The sequence below is a fragment of the Oryzias latipes genome, chromosome 1, assembly GCF_053564925.1.
Source record: "Oryzias latipes strain Hd-rR chromosome 1, Olatipes_Hd-rR_3.1".
In the NCBI taxonomy this organism is placed as follows: Eukaryota; Metazoa; Chordata; class Actinopteri; order Beloniformes; family Adrianichthyidae; genus Oryzias; species Oryzias latipes.
In genome coordinates, this window is record NC_136237.1 from 38873873 (window position 1) to 38897128 (window position 23256).

Here is a 23256-nt window from a genome sequence, read left to right on the forward strand (position 1 = left end):
TTTACGCCTAGGATGTCCAAACTTTTTGCAAAGAGGGACAGAAATGACGAGGTGAAAAACCATTCAGTCTGCATTCTTTGAACGCTTGTTATTTCATTAAATGCAAATAAACCACTTACAAATATATTTTTTTCTGGAAAAGGTTTACTTTTTATTCTTTCGCCTAGAACAGAAATAGATTTAAATACAGTTTAATCAAAATGGCTGTGAATTTCTGATGTAAAGACTGGGTTGTTGCCACAAGTATACAGTGGCTTCTAACGTAATTCAGCCAATCAAGAAATTATACTCGCAGTTCTTAAAAGGTTTTGGGGTGCCGTGTATTATTGATTTTATGACAACAGCATGCAGGCCGGTAAAAATCTGAACGCAGGCCACATTTGACCCACGGTACGGACTTTAGACATCCCTGTTTTATGCAATCGATGTAATTATAACACATTCTGAAGCAGAGAAAAGCAGCTTTTGGCCTTTCCTGAATCAGCTGATCTGCATCGATTGCGTAAACTCTTTGTTATTGTAAAGTGTTGCATGTCAGCCCAAATCTGCTTTTCTCCACGTCAGAATCCAATGGATCTACATTATTAATGTAAACACTTGAAGAAATTATGTAAGAACATTAACAGTAAAGCTGAAACTCCGGTGTTAAAGGATTTACATGGAATTAACATGTGGTTTGGAAGAATAACAAAGGGGAGGGACAAATTTTCAATCCCTCAGATGGCCACTAGGGCCTCAAAAGTCAGAGTCAATTTCTATTTTTGTGGATGCAACTCAAGACACTTGAAAAACATTAACCTTTTGACATCAGAGCAGTCCCCACCAACACACATGTTCTTCGAGCTACCACAATCTGTCAACCGTTAATGCAATTACTGTATTTCCAACAGAGGAACTTAACTAATAACGTAAACGGTTGAAGAATTGCGGTGATTCAAAGAGCTAAAGCTCCATTGTTAAAGGGCAGACGTAGAAGCAAAGTGTGGTTTGGAAAAATAAAAGGGCCAAATTTTCAGTTCCTCAAATGACCACTAGGGCCCCCAAAAATTAGCCAATTTTTGTAGTTGCAACCAAAAAGAAAACACCAGAACTATCAATGCTGATGAGAAAAAACCGACACTCTTTGAACAACTGTAACTCTTTAAACATCTAAGACAGGAGATGTCCCCGATTACGCCTAAATAACGCAAGCTCTTTGATATACTGTAGATCTTTGACCATTTACGCGATTAACCGGAATCAGCTGGTTCCGACGCGGAGATAAGAGGCTTTTAATATCGGCTCCGCAACACAGTGCGAACGTAAAGTGTTGCACAATGTCACAAAGCCACTTTTCTCCATGGCTGATGTATGTCATTTGTGTAACCCTGTACAGGGTTGCGTAGCAGCGGAAGGCTGCTTTTCTCCGCTTCAGAATTACATTAATTGCATAAACTGTTCAAGAGTTACTGTAGTCGAAGGAACATCAACACTGGAGCTAAAGCTCCGGTGTTACAGGGTCAACTGTTTACGCAATTAACTACCAGTAAATCCAACAGCTTCCACTTCAAAATCGGTTGGAATCGCATTAATTGCATAAGAAGAATTAAGGTAAAACAAATGACGTCAAAAGCTAAAGTTCTGATATTAAAGAGTAATCGACTAAAAGAGCTACACCGTTTTAGAACACGCCCACCTTAAAAAAATATTACCTGATGCTAACTTTACCGTTTAATCATCCTGTTCAAACCTCTCCATCGATCTCGGTTATACGCTTGCGTTTCAATCAAAGTATCACGTGGTAAGTTTTATTTTGAAAGGATAATGAATGGAATTTACATCCAAAATTTGATGGAGGAAGGTTACACCCATCTGTCATCAGTCCGGCTTCCTACATTTATTTAAGATTCATTAAAGTTTAGTCATTTTCTACCATAACTACATTGGCAAACATCGCAGGTTTGTTTGTGTTTTGCATTATATTTATTCGATCTCAGATGTCATTAGTGATACACAGTGGCGGTTCTACCCTGAATTACTCCCCGGGCGAGACCCTCCCCAGGCGCCGCCCCCCCTCCCCCCCACCCCCCCCCAATAGTCGCAACAGAACTTTGTTTGTCTTTGTCAACTGACATGTTTTATTGTCATTGAAATTAAGAAGTGGATACAAAAGATGTGAGAATTCTGAACAGCATTATAATAGTTATCAGAACACAAAAAATAAAAGACCATAAGCATGGCAAAAATACAGTTAGCTAAGAAAATATTGAATCAAACTCAATATTAAATAAATAATATAAAATAAATATTTTAAAAACATTTATGAATTGGAAATTTAAATTGTCATGTTCTATATCGATCTCTACTTCAGAGAAGAAAAATTAGCTCATGTCTTCCGTCTTCAATCCTTTGATTGGCACATTTTTAGTTATGACCTGTTGAATTATGTTTTGTCCCCATAGATTTGCAGTAAATGGTAAATATTCATTTTTAAAACTACCTACAGATTTATGGAAATTCTATTGGCTAAACATATAACCCCACATTTGTAAAACAAATAAAAAATAAACTTCATATGCAGGCTCAAACTTAACCCCTAAATCCCCAGTTACATGTCAAAAAAACATTGTGAAAACGTTTAGGCTGCCACAAATGATTATTAAATTAATGACCGATCTCAAATTATTTGCCCCATTAGCATCTTATGGCAGCAGCAGCATGCTGTGTAACCATCACAGCTTTTTTAACATTATGAGCTAGTATACAACAGCAAAACCTTTGTGTTACAGCAGAGCAGACAGACACATGAATCATAACTAATGTTACAAGTTAAGGCAGAGCAAATTTTTAAGAATAAAATCTAAAAAAAAAAAATGACGCTATTTGCAACATTTGGGCCTACTTCAGTGTTGGTCATCGACCAAAATAAAGTTTTCATCGGCAACGTTGTTGTAGGTTGAAGGGCAGGTAGCATTAGAATTTGGAAAAGACATGCATCAAGCTGTGAGGACTTCCCGTTTTCTTTATCTCTTTTCTCCTCTTCTTCTTTTCTTTTCTTTCTAAATTGGGCACCAGATGGCTTTGACCTTTTCTTCTCCATATTTTAGATGTTTTTGGCGTTTGTTTGGCATAAATGTCCTCACGTCACGAAGAAGACATCAAGTCCGTCGACTGAACCAACTGTCACCTTAGTGACAGCATTGTTTTGTGTTGCCATTTTTTTTATTTGGGCATTTCACACAAAATTAACCCAAAAAGCAGAATATATTTTTCTACCTTTATTAAAATGTAGGTTATAGAATGTCACCTTATGACTGACTTATAAAAAGGTTTTATAAAATAGATTCAAAACCCCGCCCTTGTCCCCACCTAGCCACTTAATTTGGAAGCGTCCCACAATTGAACTGATTCCCCGCAGCCCCCCCCCCCCCCCCCCCCCCCCCTTTCTTCACACATTTCCAGCAGGAGCGCGTGCAGCTACAGCCAGGGGCGCTGATTCGCTACATGACGGCGCAGTCGCAGTTTTTACTTTTATTTTTTTCATCAAGCCCGCGACCGTCGCCTCCCCTGAAAGATGAGCCCGCCAGGTTTTGCGCATGCGCAAACGCGGTGGCGCTCCGTGCTCCCCCCGCGCCCCCTCCCTTCTTCTTCACACACATTTGTGTCTACTTCTCAAAGACAGGAGAGCGCAGCTGCGGGGCGGCGGCGCGGCCAGGTTCAGGCTGTTACAAACTCACAAACTGTGACATAAGTAAACCAATAGTGGTGCATATAATATTTTACAAGGGCTGAGCCGCCGGTGCCGCCCCCCTTCAGTTTTCCGCCCCAGGCCACCGCCCGGACGGCCCGTGCCTAGAACCGCTACTGGTGATACAAGCACAGAAACACAGCTGTTAAATTTCACACAAATCCAGTGATTACCTGTATTTACCTAAAGGAGGAAGCTCAATTCCCTTCCTCTATTAGGAAGGATGACATCATTGATTATGTGACCTAGGAGCGAGGAAGTATGAAGGTGTAGTGGGTTGAATTATTTCATTTCGTTTAACTGTTTAACTTTGACTCGTTTGCAAGGTTTACTTGGCGTGTTGTTTGCAGATTGAAGTCAGATTATTTGCTTCTTTTTAACCTGTTTGTTTCATTTCTTCGCCTCTTTTATGGGGAGGTCCATCCATCCCCAGACATGAAAAAAGATGTTTGAAGAAAGCTTCAGGTGTCAGAAGGACGGGATGGCCTGGCTGTATACACACCTATTAAACTCAAGTAAGAACTTTGATTCTTGGCTGAAAAATAAAATTCTACCACATTCAGACACAAACACTGTATTTGTGAAAATATTTTTTAAAGTTGTTGTTCCACCGCGTAAACTGCTCCAACCAAATGAAATCAGTTCAGTGGCCAGTTTTTTTTTTTGTGATATGTACGCCACCATGTTGGAGCCAAACATCGCCACTAAGCAGTATTTGATTCAAGTTGGTCTGAGTCGACGTTTCTATGGTAACCGCTCTGGCCAATCAGGAGTAAGCTTGTTGGACGTCCACACCCCTACCCAGTGCCGGTCTTAGCTATGGGCCACACAAGCAGGTTTATACACAACTCGGCTTTCTGTCTAATTGAGGTAATGTACGTACAAAAGGTAAATTGCAAAAACTGTTCGGTTCGTCAAACGGAAAAAGGGCGAAAGGAATAAAAGCTAACAGTTAAGTGTTCCTGTTATATTTATTTTCCCCTAAATCGTTCAAGAGTGGTTGTAGGATGATATATAAAACAGTTACGTTTGCTGAATAATTCATCAACGTTAGCATGCTGGTTGTGGAAAGTTATTTCTCTTTTTCACAAACATGGGAGTTGATACTGACTCACCTTGAGGAGATGGTGGGAATAATGGAGTTCAATGAGAGCAACCCTGTTCTCGGCAACCCTGTTCTGCAGTGGGATCTCCCGGGTCTGGCTCTATGCTTAGATCTGGGGGGGTCCTTTGGTGGCATATTCTGAGTGGGGGGGTCACTGGTGTGGACAGGTCCCCAAAATATCACTTCCCCACTTCAGTACAAAGCCAAATTTCTACTTTGCATCATTTTAGTGAATCATTTTACACATTACTATGGTGTGCATATATGTGTGTGTGTGTGTGTATGTGTGTTGGAGGGGGGGGCATTGTATGTGTTTTATACATATTTTTGTGTAATGTCTTGCTTTTGGTTTTTAAAATTGAATTATGTTTTTATCTAATGCACTTTGGAGTTCGAAAAGTGCTTTTCAAATAAAATTTGATTTGATTTCTTTATTTTTTTATTTTTTTTATCATTATTTTATTTGCATTCCAATTTTCAAAGTGATGCTATAATTGTCATGATGAAAACTTTGAATTTGAAAATTTGAATGAATTATTGTGTTTATGTGCTCATGATGTCAGTGACACTGGAAGATCTTAATTTTAATGAGCTCATTGAGCATTTTTAAAAGTGTTCAAAAGTATTTGGTTTCATTTTAATGTTTCATCTTGATTTGGCTGTAATCAGCAGTAACCATGAGATATATCTGATGTATGTGTATACAATGATGTCATTGATGTCTTTACAGCATGTAAGGCCAGAAAAGTCCAAATCTGAGTTGTTTTAGTCTGTGGCCAAAGCCCGGCAACTTTCTATAAATGCATAAAGTAAATAGTTATTTATTGAATGATGCTTTGTGTCTTCAGTGTTCCTAATCAAAGGCTGATCAACTTATTTTATTGTTGCAATTCAGAGATGATTATCAAAAACGGGGGCCGTTGTTGAGCTTCGCCTTTAGTGACTCAGTACCTTTGACCGGATCTCCTACCCCTTGAAAGCTGGCTACACGAAACCTTTCAATCAAGTGTTTTTTATGTTCCCACCTGACTGACCAGCCTTCTTTGAAGGTCACATGTCAGGGGACCCGGGTCTGTCTGAACATCAGCAAACAAGCAAATCCAATTCACCTGAGAGTTTTTGTTCAGGAAGACTTTCGTAGAACTTTATGGAAAAGGAATAAGCCGCCTTGGGGCCGTTTTTTTACTCCAGAGCAACTTGTAATCGCTCGGGTCACATCGGGTCACGGAATCGCCCTGATGGAAAAGTGACACCTGCTGATGACATGAGCCGCTACTGGAATTTTACGCCCGTAGTGTGTCCTCATGTTAAGCGTGGAGTGTCCTTTCACTTTAAAAGGTTCTGAATGCAACTTATTTTTGCCTTTGTGTCTTCATCTCATAAAAGAGAAAGCTCAGCTGATGTTGAAGTGGTTTTTAAACGACTCGCGTTTGATCTCTGAAGGTTTATTCCTTGTAAAAAATATTCTCAAGACTTTTTCTGGAGTAAGTCTGACCAAAATGAGACTTTCGTTTTGAACATTTTATCCTAAAACAGGATATGTATGTTTTCTAAAGCAAACAAAACCCCTTCATTTCTGGAACTGTTCCCCCTCATCCTCTTAGGGAGTGAATGGATTTGAGGCTCCTCAACCACTATTCCAAACTGTCATTCATCCCCTTTTTCTTTGTCCTCTTGACACTTGGCCTCATGTTTTCCCCCTGTGGTCATTTAATCTGCAGCGTTATTTCTTCCTTCATGTCATTTTAATCAGAAGTTCCAAAAACTCCTGCAGCTTTTTGTTCCATTGAAGTGGCTTCAAGTCTTAAATATCTTTGCTTTAGTTCTATCTGAATGATCTGTTAAACTGAGTTTATTTGACCCCAGATGAGAAATTTCGATGCCCTTAACTCGTTCGACAAGTTTCCATAAACAGATGAGTTTAGTGAAAAAGCAGGAGGCGTGCGCGCTTCAAGCTGAATGAACGAGATAAACAAGCGAATATTTCGTGAGACAATATTTATTCACTTGAGCCATTTTTTAGAGGGATAAAGTTTTTGAGCAGCAATTGAACAAATACTTAAAAAAATAGGCGCGTTTCTGTATGTGCGCGCGCTGCGTGTTTTTGCGAGTTTCAGGAGAATTTGAAAAGATAACAATTAAATGAGAAGCTGAGACACTTGACTTGTTGGTTTGGCGCCTTTTAAAAAAATATATGAATTTATGATTTTTTTTTAGCGGAAAGAATTTTCCTGCGCACAGCTAGAGGCGAACCAGCCGCTGCGCTCTCCGCTGAGAAGGCGCATTTAAAGCGGACCTGTGCGCGTGGGGTTTCGCGCCTCTCCCCCTGCTCAGGTAAATGACCCGTGCACGTGCGGCGTCACATTCCACACGTGCCTGGTTTCCGCGCCGCACACATGTGTCGTGGGGGCGCGTGTCTGCCATGTTCAAGATCACGTGCGCGTACGTCGAGATGTGCCATCCGTGATCATCTTGACCTCCGGATCTCCTCTCATCCTCCTGAATAAATTTCGGAATGACGCAGATGAATTTGCAGTGAGCTCAAGCTACGCACGCGCCACAGCAGCTGTGCGCGCGCGGCTTTTGCGCGCTCGAAGAACAAATAAGGAATAATTAATGATGTGTGTGATAATTTATGCTTCTTTGGGGAGCAGAGGGCTGTGGAAGTCCGCGCGCGGTCATTTCGTGTGACATTTCCCCGCTGTTTTGCGCTCTTTACCTTATAAGGAAAGACAGTCGTCCCTCCCTGTAATAGGCCGAGCTGCAGGAGCCCTGCGTTAACCCTTTCTCTGCTGTATTTTATTTGGTCCCGCTCTGCAAAAACACGCAAGCCAGCTCCGCTTTGCCGTTTTTAATGAACACACGCATATTTATCCATCTGGTGCTGTAGAAATAAATGATTCACATTCCCAAACTGTTTAAACATCTGGGTAAAGATGAGAGCACTGTTTAGGTTTTCCAACCGTTTTGGATCCGGTTGGTTCTGGGGGGGTTTCTTTGGCCTTCCCACCGGTACCAGCTGCCTCGTGCTCACCGTCTGCGGTGTCAAAACCCGTCCGAAATCGGACCATCTTCCTTACATTCGAACAATGGGGTGGATGTCATCTCTTTGTGTGACCTTGACTGTCATGTGGAGGCTAGCTCAGAGGAACAGGCTTAAAGCCTCAGAACCTCACTGACCCGTGCTGGTGGGTTCTCCTCGAGTGGATCTGTTTCCACCCGCGGCGGGGAAGGCCTCTGCGGTGGCGGTGATCCATCAATGTCAACCCGACCCTGGCCTTGATGAGGGCCGGGCCTGCTCCTCACCCTCTTGAGGGAGCGTTGTAACCCACAGCTTGAGTGAACTCGTATTTAGAGCGTCTACCTCCTAAAATAGCCCACATTTGATAGGTCTGCGCATGTTGAGCGGATTAAAATATACCGCAGTCTGTGGATGTGATGCAACTCGGATTAAACTGCGGGCCTACCAAGCTGCCAAACACGGGTTAGTGAGGGCTCATTCGTGCTGACACGGTTTGGAATAAAAACAAATCAGCATTCTAGCAGCGGTTGTCCGGCTTCACATCCATCCACGCGAACGAGGGATGTTGCGTTCAGGAACCCCGCTAAACTCGTATTTTGCAGTTCTTTGTGGACATGGCTGAAGCGTGACTGCGTGAGATAAAACTGCGCCGTTTTGCGCACAGAGCGAACCGTATGCGGTCTTAAGGAGAACCTTAATAAGATGTAGCGTGTAGATAAACTGACCTGTGTTGAAATTGACAGCTGCCAAGACTCAAAAATAGTAAAATATAAAATAAATATGTGGGTTGGAATTTGTGTATTTCAAACAATCAGATTAATAATAATAAAACTGTACTGTTGCTAAAAAGAAAAACAGGAAACTTACAATAACACACATATAAAGGGACGTAGACACACAATAAACTATACACTATACAATGCATATCCTAAGATCCATTAGAATGCATAAATTATATAATTAAAAAAAGGGCAAAATGATCCACAACCATAAAAATGTTTTCAGAAGAAAGTCCAATGAGACAGAATTACAACTACAACAACAAAACACACAAAAAAGTTTCTATCAGAAAGATTTGTTGATGTTTTTTAATCCTTTTTTTTAATTAATTTTCATTGAAACACATCTGAACAGTGATTGCATTTGCAAAGATTTGCAAAATGAAGCAGGAGTTCCGCAGGGATCAATGCTAGGTCCACAATCGATTAATTTTTCAATAATCAAACAAAGCTGCTGTTCAAATGTATGCAGATGATATGATGATGTCTTCACAGAAGAGGTTTAAATTAATTGGGAGAAACTAAGTCCTGCTCCAATAGTCATGCATATCTTAAGAAAAAGAAGTTTAAAGATACTTTACCTCCTAAAGTTTGTTGTATATTGTATACCAAAAACAGTAACGTTTCATAGCCATACTCAATTTTTTTAATCATTTGTAAGAAAAACACATGTCCTCCAACAACATCGTTTCAGTATGATCGAACCTGCTAAGTTCTGTTGGAAATGATGGGACAATTGTTTTCCAAACAGGAATATCTGCAAAAAAAAGAATCCAAAGCACTTTTCAGGAGCCGTGCAATTGTAATAAGCAGCAGATGGAATGTTTTGGAAAACAATCCAAATCTGTCACTTTTTAAAAACAGATGATCAAGAAATGCTTATGAGGACATCAAATGCTTAAGTTTCAGTGTACATTATAAGTGGATATATTAGCCAGCCACTTCTACTGAACTTCAGACTTGACCCAATACGTGGTAACAACCAATGTGGAGCTGTTTTGTTCAAACTAAAATGTCCAAATGACTTAATATCATGAAGATGAAACTGAAACATCTTCTGATCGACTGTAAATGGACAAAAGAAATTAGAACAAAATGAACAGTGTTGGTTTTAATGTACATGTCAGTAATTGTTCTACACAGTAATGGACGGACTGCTCACAGAGAAACCCTCAGACACTAAAAGAGGGTTATTCTGGTTGATAATGAATACACACATTAAACGAAGATCTAAAGTTATCTTGAACCAAGAAACGATTCACAGTGACTCTGTTTTTAAGAAAATTATTGCAGATCTGAGGAGGCGAAAAACAATCTCAATATAGAATGGAAGCTCACTCCTAGGATCTTTTAAATATGTGAACATGTATTTTCTTGTTTGAATAGTTGAAATTGTTTTCCTTTTTGTATATTAAAAGTGCATTTATGCACCTGTGTAATCTTGCTGGCTATTATTTGTGTTTAAAGTGATTCAAACTCAATAACATTTCTTAAACACGGCAACAACTAACCCAGACTCAACAATGAGTTTGCTCTATCAAGAAGGGTAACGACAAGTGCTTTACATCAGGCAGTGATGGAAACTCATTCCATAAGGGTGTCAACACTGTTCTTGAGCTAAGCTGAAGGCCACATGAAGTTTGGAGGACTCTAATGGTTAAGTCTGCAGAAAGTTGCTGCCTCTGATGATCAGCTCCATCAGTTTATTTAGTCTGTGGCTTCGTACTCCGAAGGCCCAAAGCGCTTTACAGCCAAAGTCTCATTCAGCCATGCGCACACACACACACGTTCACGCAGTTCTGCTGCCTAACACTGGTGCCGACCTACAACCAGCAGGATCGATGTGGGGTTTAGTGACTTGCCCAATAAGGACATTTCCACATGTGGATGGGCAAGGTTTCCCACCTTGCACATTACTGTATGGGTGATAAAACACCTTTGGTGATATACAGTAGTATGTTCAGGGCATCAAGCTGTACTATTTTACAGGTATATGTGGGTTCATTTTTCTTTTAAAATCTGTTGATTACATGGCTACTATTGACATAATCCTGTTCACACCAAGCATGTGATGTGTGTTCAAGAACCTTAAGGTGGGTTGAGTAATTTAGCCCACGGTGTTCACAGTGGACAAGCAAGGAGGGGATTCTTCTTCTTTTTCTTTTGCTACAGTTTGCTAGCGCATGTCCGCCACCAATCGGAAGAGAATTGGTGTAAACTGTCAAAGTGGTGCAAATCTCGTGAATCTCGGTCCGGACTTTTTTTCACAGCTCTATTCCCATATAATGGATGAAAAATCTATAATTCCATCCAGGTATAATCCCCAATTATTAATTTGTGCAGCACGATAAATTTTGAAATGGTTGGCAATTCCGGGACGGCATCCATACGTCACATATTGATTCCCTGATTGGTCAACGTTTGACCTAGTTTAACTTTCAGCGTGTGTTCAAAGGCCATATGTTTTTTTCTGTAGAGCCAGACAACTGTCAAAGAAACTTGAGTAGCGACACGTGAACACAGGAGTAATGAAACGTGGAAAACTGAAACGCACGTTTATAGAGACTTTTCTTCAGAAGTGACTCAATGCAAATTTATAGCAAATATTTAAGTGGCTTGAGTACCAACTGAGGGATGGGTTTCTTGTCTCTGAGTGTATAATGGGTTGGAAAATCCTGAATCTTAAGTCCCACTTCAATAATCTTTAGATCTATTTTAACCCCTTAAAGCTTATGGATGCAAATATGCATCAAACCACTTTGGGTCCAAAAATTACTGTAATTTAGCATCTACATACAAGCAAAACATTAGAGAGTTGTTTTTTTTTTTAGCTGGAAATAAATTCAGGAATTAAGGGGTTAAAAGCTTTCATAGCTGTCTTTTAATTATGATTATGACATTTTAGGCATTTTTTTGTTTTAAAAACAGCTTTTTTCTTGGTCATCAGAAGACGTTTGGCTCTGAGTTGTGAGCAGGACCGTTGGTGAAGAGTAAGCCTTCCTCATTTTCCAATCGTCGCTTTGTTTACATTCTCTCGCACTAGCTTACAGCCCCTAACAACCCCAAGTTAACATTAGCCGTGCAACAAATATGGCGTGCAACATCAGAGCTATCCGGAGCTGTGACATGGCGGCTCAGACGAGAAAAACAAAGACGTGCGTGGATCTATTTGTCTGAAAATGGATGCATTGGAATGAAGTGGAGCAGGGAGTGTGTGACTTGCTCTTGTAGCTTCTACGTCACTGCTATATGCTTTTACGACGGCATTTTCTTCATTTGCTCCTGACTCAGAAGAATTTGAATAAAAAAATACTCAAAAATGCAATTTGAGATTAACTATCTTTATTAATTCTCCTCCATCACCAGAAAAAAATGCTACAAGAACATTTTAAAACAACAACAGCAAAAAGCAATTTTCATCGGAGTTGGTCTCTGAATCTAAGTGCAGCGGCTGGAGATCCTTTTGAAAGTCGTGATTCCGTTTTCTCCGACAGCCTTGAAAGCAGCACAAGACCTAGCCCCGCCCCCGCGACCTCCCTCTTCGTAAGACGTCACACCGACGGTTATTTGCATGAAGTGCTTTCTGGCTGCAGCTCCAACTCGCTTTCCTGAGCGACTCCGTCAAAAGGGGAGCAGCGGGGAACGTCGGGAGGCGGAGGGTTCGAGTTTCTGCACCGGAGGAGGAGGCGGAACGGAGGAGACAACGGGAGCAAGGCTGGAATAAATACAGAAAACAGAGGAAGAAAATGGAGCTACCCGCCGCGGGAGAGCACGTCTTTGCGGTGGAGAGCATCGAGAAGAAGCGCAGCAGGAAGGTCGGTCACACACTCACTGACATCTCCTCCGCGCGCGCTCCTCCTCGCCCTCCTTCAAGAAGGGAGTAACGCGTTTGTCTTCCACAGGGAAGAGTCGAGTACCTGGTCAAGTGGAGGGGATGGTCCCCGAGGTAAGAACCTCTGCACGGGTACAGCGGTGACACTCGCAACACGCGTGCGCGAGGGAATGTCAGCATTGTTGTGGGCGCGCTCTCTCTCTTTCTCTCTCTCTCTCTCTCTCTCTCTGGCGCGTGCTTGGTCTCGGTGATGGATGTGGTTTTACGATGTTTGCGATTCTCCCAAGCTGCCAATTAAAAAAGGACACGTCTATAATTGAACGTTGTGTGTCGGGGCGGCCCGTGGGTGTGGAGGCGCCCCCCTCCCCCCCTTAATGCACCACATGAAAGTTTACGTTGGGGGGGGGGGGTTAACAAACCATGTCATTGCCTGTTCTCTGTGCATAGATACAACACATGGGAACCGGAGGAAAACATCCTGGATCCAAGGCTGCTGGATGCTTTCCAGGACCGGTAAGAATAACATCTCTCCATGTTTTCTGGATTATTTGGTAAAAATGAAAACTTCATTTAAAAACAGACGCAGGGTTTTGCGACCCAGCCAGCAGCTGTGTGACAGCAGATCAACACGGTGACATTCCATCCATGCAGCGTTAATAAGCACATCTGCGAAACGCCGGGCAACAGATTTCCTTTCCAGCCGAAAACTTCCTGAAGATCATGTGGCGGCAGATTGGTGTCAGATTCTGCGCTCGCCTCCTTCGTGACGCAATGGAAGCGCCAGAGGACAACAAACAAGCGCAGGGACGAAGTCTGGAAACAAAAACAGGGTTTTGGTTACCTGGTGACAGCTGGGCCGGGCCCCAGCCCCTCCGTGTGCTCACCCCGGATTAGAGAAAGCGGCCGTTCTGAACCTCTGCGAGTTCTGGGGTAATTGCTGCCGGGGAGGGGGGGGGGAGCGTAATTGAATTTCTCAAATGTGTTTAAACTGTCACTGGTTTTTCTCTGAGACCCCCACCACCACCTTTTCAGGCTGCGGGTCGCACAGTATCCGCAAAACACAGGCAAACTCTCTGTTTCTGTTTTCTCAATAATCTCTGTCCCTCTCTAAGGGGGGGGGGCTTTATTGAAACTAATTGCAAACCTCCCCGGGGGGAGCCGAATCGTCTGAACGGCAAGCTATGAAAATACGGCGAGTCGTCATTGTAATTCGATGTGAGGGGAGGCTGGTGGGGGGTGGAATCTGACAGCAGCGCTGTCCGTGGTGTTGAGTTACCGCCGCAGAGACTCACTGGAGGAAACTCTGGGAGGGTGGCAGCCCCAGCCTCATTTTTAGCCGTTGTGGTTGGGGAGATGCAACAGGAAGTGCAACACTGTGTTGCCATAGTGCCACTCTGATTTGCTGCTGTCCTCCTCTCCCGCAGGGAACGTCAGGAGCAGCTGATGGGATACCGCAAGAGGGGCCCCAAGCCCAAACACCTCCTGCTGCAGGTGAGGGATTGCCAAATAATCCAGGATTATCAGAGAGACGGTCAGGATTGTGCGGCTTTTTGGGTGTCCCGAAGTCACACTTCCAGATAAATTGTTGCATCAATCAAGTACTTAAAAGGCAGAGGCCCCCCCCTATCAGAGCGGGGCTTTTGTTCCTCTCAGGAGGGTGTTAGTCCTAACACTTTTGATGGAGTCAATGATGGGACACAAAGCAGCCGGTGGCATTCCTGCGAGCTGAGGTCACTGCAGGAGACGGCCGCTCTGGTGGCCCGACGAGCTGCAGGAGAACCGTGTGGACATGAACTTGACCTCAGCGCTTTTTTGTTTCAGCCTGACGGAGTCATGAATAACCCCCCCGCCCCTCAGAAGTAGCCTCTTTTTTTTGCAGTTTTTTTTTTTTTTTGCGAGTGCAGCCATCGCCCGAATGTCTGAGCCGAGCCTGTGCTCTTGTCTCCACAGGTGCCTTCTTTTGCCCGGAGGTCCAACGTCCTGGCGGACCTTCAGGAGGCGTCCCTGGAGGACGACGGCCGTCAGAAGTCCGGCCCCATCCAGACGCTCCTCCCCCAGGCTCAGCAGCAGTACCAGCTCAACAGCAAGAAGCACCACCAGTACCAGCCTTTGTGCCGGGAGGCCGAGCAGCAAACCAACGGCAAGAAGTTCTACTATCAGCTCAACAGCAAGAAGCACCACCACTACCAGCCGGACCTGAAGATCCATGAGCCGGTGTTCGCCAAGCCGCTGGAGGTCAAAGCTCCAGAGCTGGCCAGCAAGGGGTACAACCTGCCCCCGGTGCTGCAGCAGAAGTGGGTCCGGGACAAAGACTCTGGCTGTCTGACCAAAGTGAAGGATATAACCATGGAGCTGAAGAAACTTCCCGCCGACCTCAACGGGCTCAAGGGGTCGGACAAAGTGAAAACGAAGGAGGAGTCTTCGGCGAACGGCGGCGGCAAGCTGAAGATCGTGAAGAACAAAAACAAGAACGGCCGCATCGTCATCGTCATGAGCAAGTACATGGAAAACGGGATGCAGACGGCTAAGATCAAAAACGGGGATTGTGAGGGGGCTGGGAAGCCGGCGGAGGGGCTGGAGGGGGGGATGGAGAAACACCTGGAGAAGATGAAGCTCGTCAAGAAGCTGGGCCTCATGAACGGATTTCCCAAACCGCCCAAAGACAAGCCGATCGTTCTGTGTTCGGGATTCAGAGCGGAGAGCAGCCCCAAAGAAAAGGAGACGTCCGCTCAAATCCAGCTCGCCCTGACAGAGCAGGATAAGCATGATGGGGTCAGAGGTCAGGAGGAGCTTCCACAGGATCATCCTTTACAACTGACAGGCAAGCCTAATCTGCTCTCACTGCCTTTGGAAGGGAGAGCCCCCTCCTCACCGCTGGATACAAGGGGAAGCTGTCAGGGACTAAAGCGACACCTCTCTGATGCAGATGGGGAGGAACACAACCCCAGCAAGCGCTTTCTCAGCTGCCGGACCCTCAGCACTCCCAGCGCCGCTCCGTCCCCCGACCGAACCGGGGCGGCGGGGGTCAGCAGCCTGCGGGACTGCGGCTACGCAGAGCAGGAGGAACCCATCGATTTGAGGATCGTCAAGCCGAGGCCCTCAGCCGCGGCCGAGCCGCCGGAACGTCCTCAGGACGACAGTCGGACAGAAACCCCGGCTCTGCCCCAACCTCTGGAGCCGGCAGAGGACAAGGCCGGGTCAGAGTCTGAGCTGGAGTCCAGAAAGGAGGACGCGTTCCCTTCGTTCCAGCCGTTCCTGGGGAATATAATCATCACAGACATCACGGCGAACTGCCTGACCGTCACGTTCAAGGAATACGTCACGACATAGCAGCGTGACGGGCTGTAGAAATGTGCATAGAATATCTATATATTTGTATTTTTCAATGCTTGAATGTACAAATAAACTCCTGACGTTTTCATTTTTGTACAGTTCAGATTTTAGAGAAAAGTCTCTTTTATTGCTTTTTTTGTTTGTATATTTCTACCTAAAAGTTCCTCCTGTTGATCAGTAGTCACATGCAGTACGTTCGGCTTCTTCAAACCGTTTCCACGTTTGCTCAAACTTTAAACAAATTTGCACTTTTGTAAATAAGTGATGTCACAGACATCCACACATCAGGAACCTTTAAAGGGGAAACTTCTTTTGAGTTATGATGAACTGTAAGAATGGCAGTGAGGCTGTTAACTGAAGCACCTTTCCTGCCAGTAAAATGTTGACTTTTTTTTGTGGAAGCTCATTCATGGCTGCTCTCCTCTCTCCGGTTCTTCTGTCTGTTCTGCAGCAGCTCCATGACGTCTGCAGAGATTAAGCTGATCAGAAATAAGGCTGCAATAAATATGTATTAAGAGCACGTTTGTTTGTTTTTTAATGTCCTACAGTTCTGAAGGCATCGCCTTGTGAGGTTAAAGGCTGCGCGGAAAAGAAGCGTGCTTACGAAAGCGAAACCCTTTTCGCAACATTAAAATGCTTTGCAGATGACCTGTCGCAGAAATGCTGAGCATCCAAAAAGGAAGAGGGCAGCACCCATAATAATCTGTTAAAGGTTGTCATGACCGCAGAGGCTAATTCTGTCCTTTGCTCTATTTGTGGTTCAGTCTGGGAATACGAAAGGAGCCTGGAGTGTCTGCTGATCATGAAAATGTTTGGTTTTTATGGATAGACACTCGTTTGTGCTCATTGGATTTTAACCCTTGTGTTATCCTAGGCATTTTAACATTGGGAGTTGGGTCATCTAGACCCACTAGACAGTGCTCTGAACCTTTTTTCTTCACCTTCATCCACCTTTGTCATGGTAGGGAGAACACGTCAATTTAAGGCTGGGGTCATCTAAGATAGCACAAGGGTTAAAAGATCTGCTGACTTAAGACCCACTCCGATAAATATTGTTTTTCTGACATTTTTCTGATGGAGGACATATAGAAAATTAAAATTGAAATTGCATTTCTGAGTTTGTCTTTATTCAAATCATTGGGAATCGGGAGCAGACAAAAAAGATATTGTTACTACGGCAAGCCACAGGCTTCCTCCTCCGCTCTGTTCCGATGCATCCGCCTTCTACGTCCGTGCTGACTCAAAACTGTACAACTTGAAAGCTCCAATGTCGCTCGTCATGTCCGTTGGTAATGTTAGGTTTGGTGAGCGTGAGGGACTGTTTCTACACAATCTGCAACAGCTGTCTGATCCGGTCCCCGCGAGCACAAAATGCGTTCACCTCCACTAAAGCATTTTAGGGCTGTTTGCAGGGCTGGACAGTCGTGAAGGAGGCAGAACTGTCGGCAAATGTAACCAGGAGCTGATCCTTTTTTTACATGTTTTAATCGTTTAGCAATGAATTACAAGGTTTACAAACTTGGAACAACAAACAAAAAAATATACAAATTACGGGAACAAAGTGACGTAATGTCCACACATGTAAGGTAGCAGGAGATGGATGATGGGAAGTAGAGCAGGCTTACTATGTGCCACATCTCAGAGGCAAATTTTGAATGAACTACAGCCGCTCTGCAGAAACTATGTCCTAGAAAATGACATTTTTTATTAAATTTGTGGCTAAAAACAGCATACAAATATTTAAAAGACTACTGAAAAAGTTTTTAAAACAGATCAAAAGATGATCAGAGTGGGATTTGAGGCAGGAATATGTGGTCTTTGAAGGTTCCAGGTCTGAGGAAGTTGGACATCCAGCAGCTGCTCCTGTCGGGTGTCTGAGATCCAGCAGCTGTTTTCTTTTGACCTGCCGGTTCTGCTCCATTGACCTGACGCTTCTCCATGCTTCCGAAGAGGGTCGGGACGGATGTGAGCAGCGCTCACTTCCGCCGACCATGCTTTTGGAGCGCGTGGCTAATAAAATGGACGCGCACGCGCGCTCTACCGCCGACAGTTCTCAGGTTCAAGGAGCGGCCTTATCGCTTCGTGGAGCCCCTGGCGGCGCATGCGCCGTTCTTTTCCAAAAGTTGTAAAACTCCACTTTTGTTGCTGTTGGTCACATTTTGTCACCTGAAGGGTAAATTGTGTGTTTTGGGGGGGGCTGTTTGGAGAAATTCTAGTGGAACCCGGAGTCATAGGTCTGCGCGAGGAGCAAATTTGTCGCCCTGGATCCCAAATTATGTAAAAACAACAGGATTTGAGTTTTTTTTTTTGGTTTACAGGTTTCAGTTATGAAACAGAAACAATTTTGTTTAATTTAATGTTTCTAACATTCTTTAATGAAAAAAAATGACTGTTTTTGAGGCCTTCAGTGAAATGTTCGCCTGGAGAGCGCGAGCTCCCACAAGGCCTCCTCGGGCGCAGAGAGGCACCCGTCTACCCTTCAGTGGTTCTAATTCCTGTAAGACTTTCTGCGTGGTTGGTTACTGGTATGCGGAGATGCGTGTTTTCTTAATTATTTCTGGGTGGACTGTTGCAGCCAAACGGGAAGTGTTCGACGAAGACGCATGTTTGCTACAAGATAATTTGCAGAATTCTCATGCAAGATGACTCATCAGACAAGACATGTAATATCTGAGTGAGACTGCGCAAACCGGCTTATTAGGAGTTCATGTCTAGCCAGATTTGAAACAAGAATAGAAATCCAAAAACATGAACGCCACATCTGTATAAACCACATAAAAACGGATCGGGTTGTCTGGACGCGCAACCATCATCGCTTTCTAGCTGATTTCAACGTTGCTGTATTTTCCGTAGAACCGAATCTGGGCTTAAAATCGGCTATTTTGTTTGTGCCGCCACCGGGAACCAGTGTCTTGCCCGGATACAAGCCGACCAATGGCGACTGGACGCGGCGGCGGTGCTGCACTGCAGACGCGCCGAGACCAATCGCATCCAGCGGCGGAGCTGCGCCCATGCGGCTTCTTTTTCTTAGTCCAAATTATGTTCACGTGCCCAAAAACGTCCAAGGACAAAACTAAACAACAGTCCACAGAAAACGTGAAACATTCCCACATGAAATTTCCATTCGACCATCTCCTGGAATCATTTTTACATCTGACGGGAATGTAAAAACGAAAAATCTGCTCTTTGTTTTTGAAATAATTAAAAACTTGAATGGGCTATGCCGCTGATTGAGGTGTGGTGTGACTTTAACCCGAGAAAACCCTTATCAGAATTAATCCGCACAAACTGGCGAAGAAAAACAGAAAAAAGACGTTTTCTGGCGATTTTTTTTCCCTTTTAATAAAAAATCTGCCAATTGACACCTGAAATTTAAACATGAAACGGAACCTTTTGGAGCTGAAACATATAATCCTCTGCAGTAACGTTTTTCTTTTTTTATTTCTTTTTTAATTTGCATTTAAACCAATAAGCCCCTTGAAATTGTGACATTTATTTTAATAAATCGAGGACCGTCAATGGTGCTTTAGATTATGAGGGGGAGACGGCTTCATCAGTTTCAGTTTGGGGGCAATTGGTGTGAATTTTCAAAAGTTGTATTTGTTGCGCAGAATTTAAGTCATTTGTGTTGCGCATTATTTTTGCGCAAAGCTCGTGTTTCGGCGCAGTAAAAAATACATCTGGGGTAACATTTTTTTTTCTTGGTCCTGCAAGCGAAGCAGCTTTTAATTTTAATTTTGTTTTAATTTAGGGCCAAAGAATGCGCCTATAAACTAATATTTTTGTTATTAATATCATAATATTATTATCCATGTTTTGTTGTTTTTTCACAAACTACTATTTTATTACTGTGTATTTTTCTGGATTATGCGCCACGCGCGCAACAAGGCTGTGGCCCAACATAAAATATAGAGTATAAATTATAGAACACTGTCGCAGAATATGCTTTGAAAAGTGTTTCATTTGGCTATAATTAACATGTTTTTGTTTAAAAAAAAAAGTATTACATATTAAAAGTAAATATAAAATGTGGGTATTTGCTTTTATGAAACTCGTTTAAATGCTGATTCATTCTAGTTTGTTTTTGTTATGTTTATGAACCTATACCGTCGTGTTCTAAAAACCCTTTTTTTAGGTCTCCGTATTTGGATAAAACATATTTAGCGTTTCACCTGAAGATGAATCAGTAAAGTCTAACAGGATTAAACCAAAGACGCGTTTTTATTTTTCATGATTTTAACTACAAATATCTTACAGCGCGGCACATTACAGAGCTGTTTAACGAATGAGAATTGTTTTCATTTGAATTAAAATTGTCTAAATTATCCTGAAAGAATTACAACAGTATTTTTAATTGACATATTTGTACTTGTTTTACGGCTTTAACGCATAAATGTTTTGTATTATTACTTGACTGCAGTTATTTTTTCTTTTGCTTTCATGTCCGCACGTGCATGTATTTTTGTACGCATCACATTAATTACACGATTTAAAAAAACACACTTATATTAAATAAATAAATCTCCCCTCTTTACGTACGTAAGCTCCTCCCTAACCTAGCAACCCGATATCACGTAGCAACAGCTCGTCCAATGGGCGTTCTCCTCGAGGTTCCACCGACTGCCGTTTCTAGGCAACACAGTAAAACTGCGCTGACGTCCATTCTGTAAGGAGTATTATGGTCTGCCGGGAATTCAGAATGGCTGGGACGGGTAAAGGGAAGGGGAGGGGAGGGGGGGTGATATCTGCTTAGCTAGCGCTGAGCGAGCTAACGGTAGGTAGCACTGGAGTAAACATGGAGCTGTCTGCCGTCGGGGAGAGGGTGTTCGCCGCCGAGTCGATCATTAAACGCCGGATAAGGAAGGTAGGCGGCCGTCAGCAGACCTCCATGATGTCCGCGTCATTTTAACCAAACCGCCGCTATGTTTCCGAGCGAGCTAACGAAGTGTTTTTTCTGTTTCTGGTGGCATTTTCAGGGTCGCATCGAATATCTTGTCAAATGGAAAGGATGGTCTCCCAAGTAAGTCCATCCCCGTCACACTGTGGCACGGTTTTAAAACCGCGCTGGCTCACTTTACTCGGCGAAGCATCGAGGGTAAAGAGGCTCGCGGAGGTTTTTTTTTTATTTTGTTTGTTGTTGTTTTTTTTTTAGCTCGCGGGCTAACTAACGCCGCGCTGTCTGCTCGACTGACTTCATGTTCTGCTCCGCAGGTACAGCACTTGGGAGCCGGAGGAGAATATTTTGGACTCCCGCCTGTTTGCCGCGTTCGAACAGAGGTGACACGCGTGGGGGCGAGCGTGTGTGTGGGGGAAAGTGTGCACTTTGCTCCCGTGGCGCTTGAACATGATTGTGTGTTTTCCCGCAGGGAGCGAGAAAGGGAGCTGTATGGGCCCAAAAAGAGAGGACCGAAACCCAAAACGTTTCTACTCAAGGTGAGTCAAACTTAGACGTGTTTTTCTTTTTCTTTCACGTGTTTTCCGTCATGAGACAACGTGTCAGAGCTATATTTAGTCTGTTTTGGTTTCCCAGGCCTGTATTTATCTGTGTAATCGGTGTGTAAGTCCTTCAGCTCATGGTTAAATCTGTCACCGCCTGGCCTCCTGGCTGATTATAACACAACAATCCTTTTTACAAAGCACTAACACTGTTTATGTTTACAGGCGCATGCCAAAGACAAAGCCAGGTCCTATGACTTCAGGAGCGAGGAGGTCCGAGGGATCCACTTCCCGACTGCGGAGCCGGTCGTCACCCCGAGAGCCCGAGAGGGCCTGAGAGCCGTGGTTCCTACCATCTTCCCCCCGAGCGCCGTCAACCGCGGCGAAAGCGTCTGCTTGCCGTCACTTCAGCAGCACAGCTCCGTTAGCCTCGTCCACACGCCCAAAAAACGGGGGCCCAAGCCCCGCTTTAGTGACCCCCAGCTGCTCAAGAGGAGGCCGGAGGACCAGGCCAGCCCTGGATCGCATAAATTCACCAAGATCCAGGGTGGGGAGGAGGCGAGTCAGGTCAGCGTGGGTCACAGACACTCAGAGAACCTCGGTCACGGCTATAAACACCACCATCACCACCACCACCACCACTCGCAGAGCCATGGCGGTTGCAGCGGGAGCTTCCACAAACATCTCCACAGAACCAACCCAGACACTCACAGGACTAAGATCAGCTCCGGTTACTTGGCTCCCGCTCACTTCAAGCACCACTCCACGGCGGCGCCTCCTGCTGCGCCTCCCCCCGTGGAAAAGCCTTACTTTATGGACAGGCCCTCACCGACCCGGCTGGACGACGACTTCGACGAGGTGACGTGGAGGCCGTGTCTCAGCAACGTGGAAAAGGTCCTGGTGACGGACGTGACCTCCAACTTCCTGACGGTCACCATCAAGGAGAGCAGCACGTCCAAAGGCTTCTTCAAGGAGAAGAGATGATCGCCGAGTCGTGCCTGAACGCCACGCTCCCTGTCGCTGCGACCTTTTCAGTTTCATTATGAAGCAACCTTTTGTATGTGATGTGTAAATGACAGAGCGTGTATATTTTAAAGTGGAACCTCTATTTAATGTTTTGACCAAATGAAGTCCGTTTCATCTGTGAACTCGAGTCACATGTCTGTACAGCTGCTGCTGAATATATTATCTCACAACTAGAACTAACTAGAATGTATATTCCCAAAAATAATATTGTGTGCTCAAAGCATCATAAAAAAGCAAAGCTTACATTTTATTATAATTAAATTAGGTCCTGTTCACTTCAAAAGGACAAAAAAAAATTCTGCTCAAGCACTTTGAATTTAAGAGTATTAAAAGAGATGAAGGCTGTTGTGAAATTCTGTGATGAATAACAAAAACGAATGTGTTTAATTCACATCTAAAGTTTGTTTTCATTGACTTTCTATTCGACTTTTTCATAGAAACGGGATGTAACAAGAAAACGATTCAGCTTTTCAATAAATCGGAAATTCTCATTTTTGTCTCATTTATATTTTCATGTCAGTTTTTTTTCTGTGTGAAATAAATCCGGTGTGTGCGTGACGACGGGGCCTTGCGGGTTGGTTCTGACCCAGTTCGGGTTTTGAGCGGAGGCCGCAGAAAAACATGCAGCTCTGAGGCCTCCGCTCCGCCGCTTCGTGTAAAGCTTGTTGACATAAAAGCAAAATCTAAAACAAAAATACATATTTTCCATATTTCTGACGTTTAAATATTTAAATGCTGTTGAAACTCAAACACCGCTTTGAAATGCTCGACGAGTTCAAGTGTGTCAGCTCGTGCATCTGGCGCGTGACGATGGCAGTTTTGTTGCCACGTGCAGCAGGCCGCGCGCACACCGCGGCGTGCCGCGCGACTTTTAAGATATTTCAACGCCTAAAAAAAGGCCCTAAAAACGTATGTTCAATTGAAAAGATTCTTGTAACACAAACCTCAAATAAATAAATGAATCCACAAGTAAACAATAAATGAAAAAAACTCGAT

General features: G+C 43.9%; 2 protein-coding genes and 1 long non-coding RNA gene across 3 annotated transcripts; 2 read left to right on the plus strand and 1 right to left on the minus strand.

Annotated features, from left to right (window-relative positions):
* Positions 1 to 12282: 12282 nt before the first annotated feature.
* Positions 12283 to 12606, minus strand: LOC110016499 (uncharacterized). The gene is made up of 2 exons (XR_002291808.3): positions 12466 to 12606; positions 12283 to 12348 (listed from the first exon to the last, which is right to left on the minus strand). It is a non-coding gene; the product is annotated as an uncharacterized LOC110016499 (long non-coding RNA).
* Positions 12314 to 16318, plus strand: LOC101158167 (E3 SUMO-protein ligase CBX4). Its single transcript, XM_004065639.4, has 5 exons — positions 12314 to 12448; positions 12536 to 12579; positions 12913 to 12978; positions 13890 to 13956; positions 14416 to 16318. Exons 1-5 carry the CDS (start codon positions 12380 to 12382, stop codon positions 15793 to 15795), a joined length of 1626 nt encoding a protein of 541 aa, XP_004065687.1. The 5' UTR covers positions 12314 to 12379; the 3' UTR covers positions 15796 to 16318.
* A 4049-nt stretch (positions 16319 to 20367) lies between these two features.
* On the plus strand, positions 20368 to 22751 carry cbx8b (chromobox homolog 8b). Its single transcript, XM_004065638.5, has 5 exons — positions 20368 to 20662; positions 20775 to 20818; positions 21010 to 21075; positions 21165 to 21231; positions 21460 to 22751. The coding sequence occupies exons 1-5, from the start codon at positions 20594 to 20596 to the stop codon at positions 22216 to 22218; spliced, it is 1005 nt and encodes a 334-aa protein (XP_004065686.1). The 5' UTR covers positions 20368 to 20593; the 3' UTR covers positions 22219 to 22751.
* Positions 22752 to 23256: the final 505 nt, after the last annotated feature.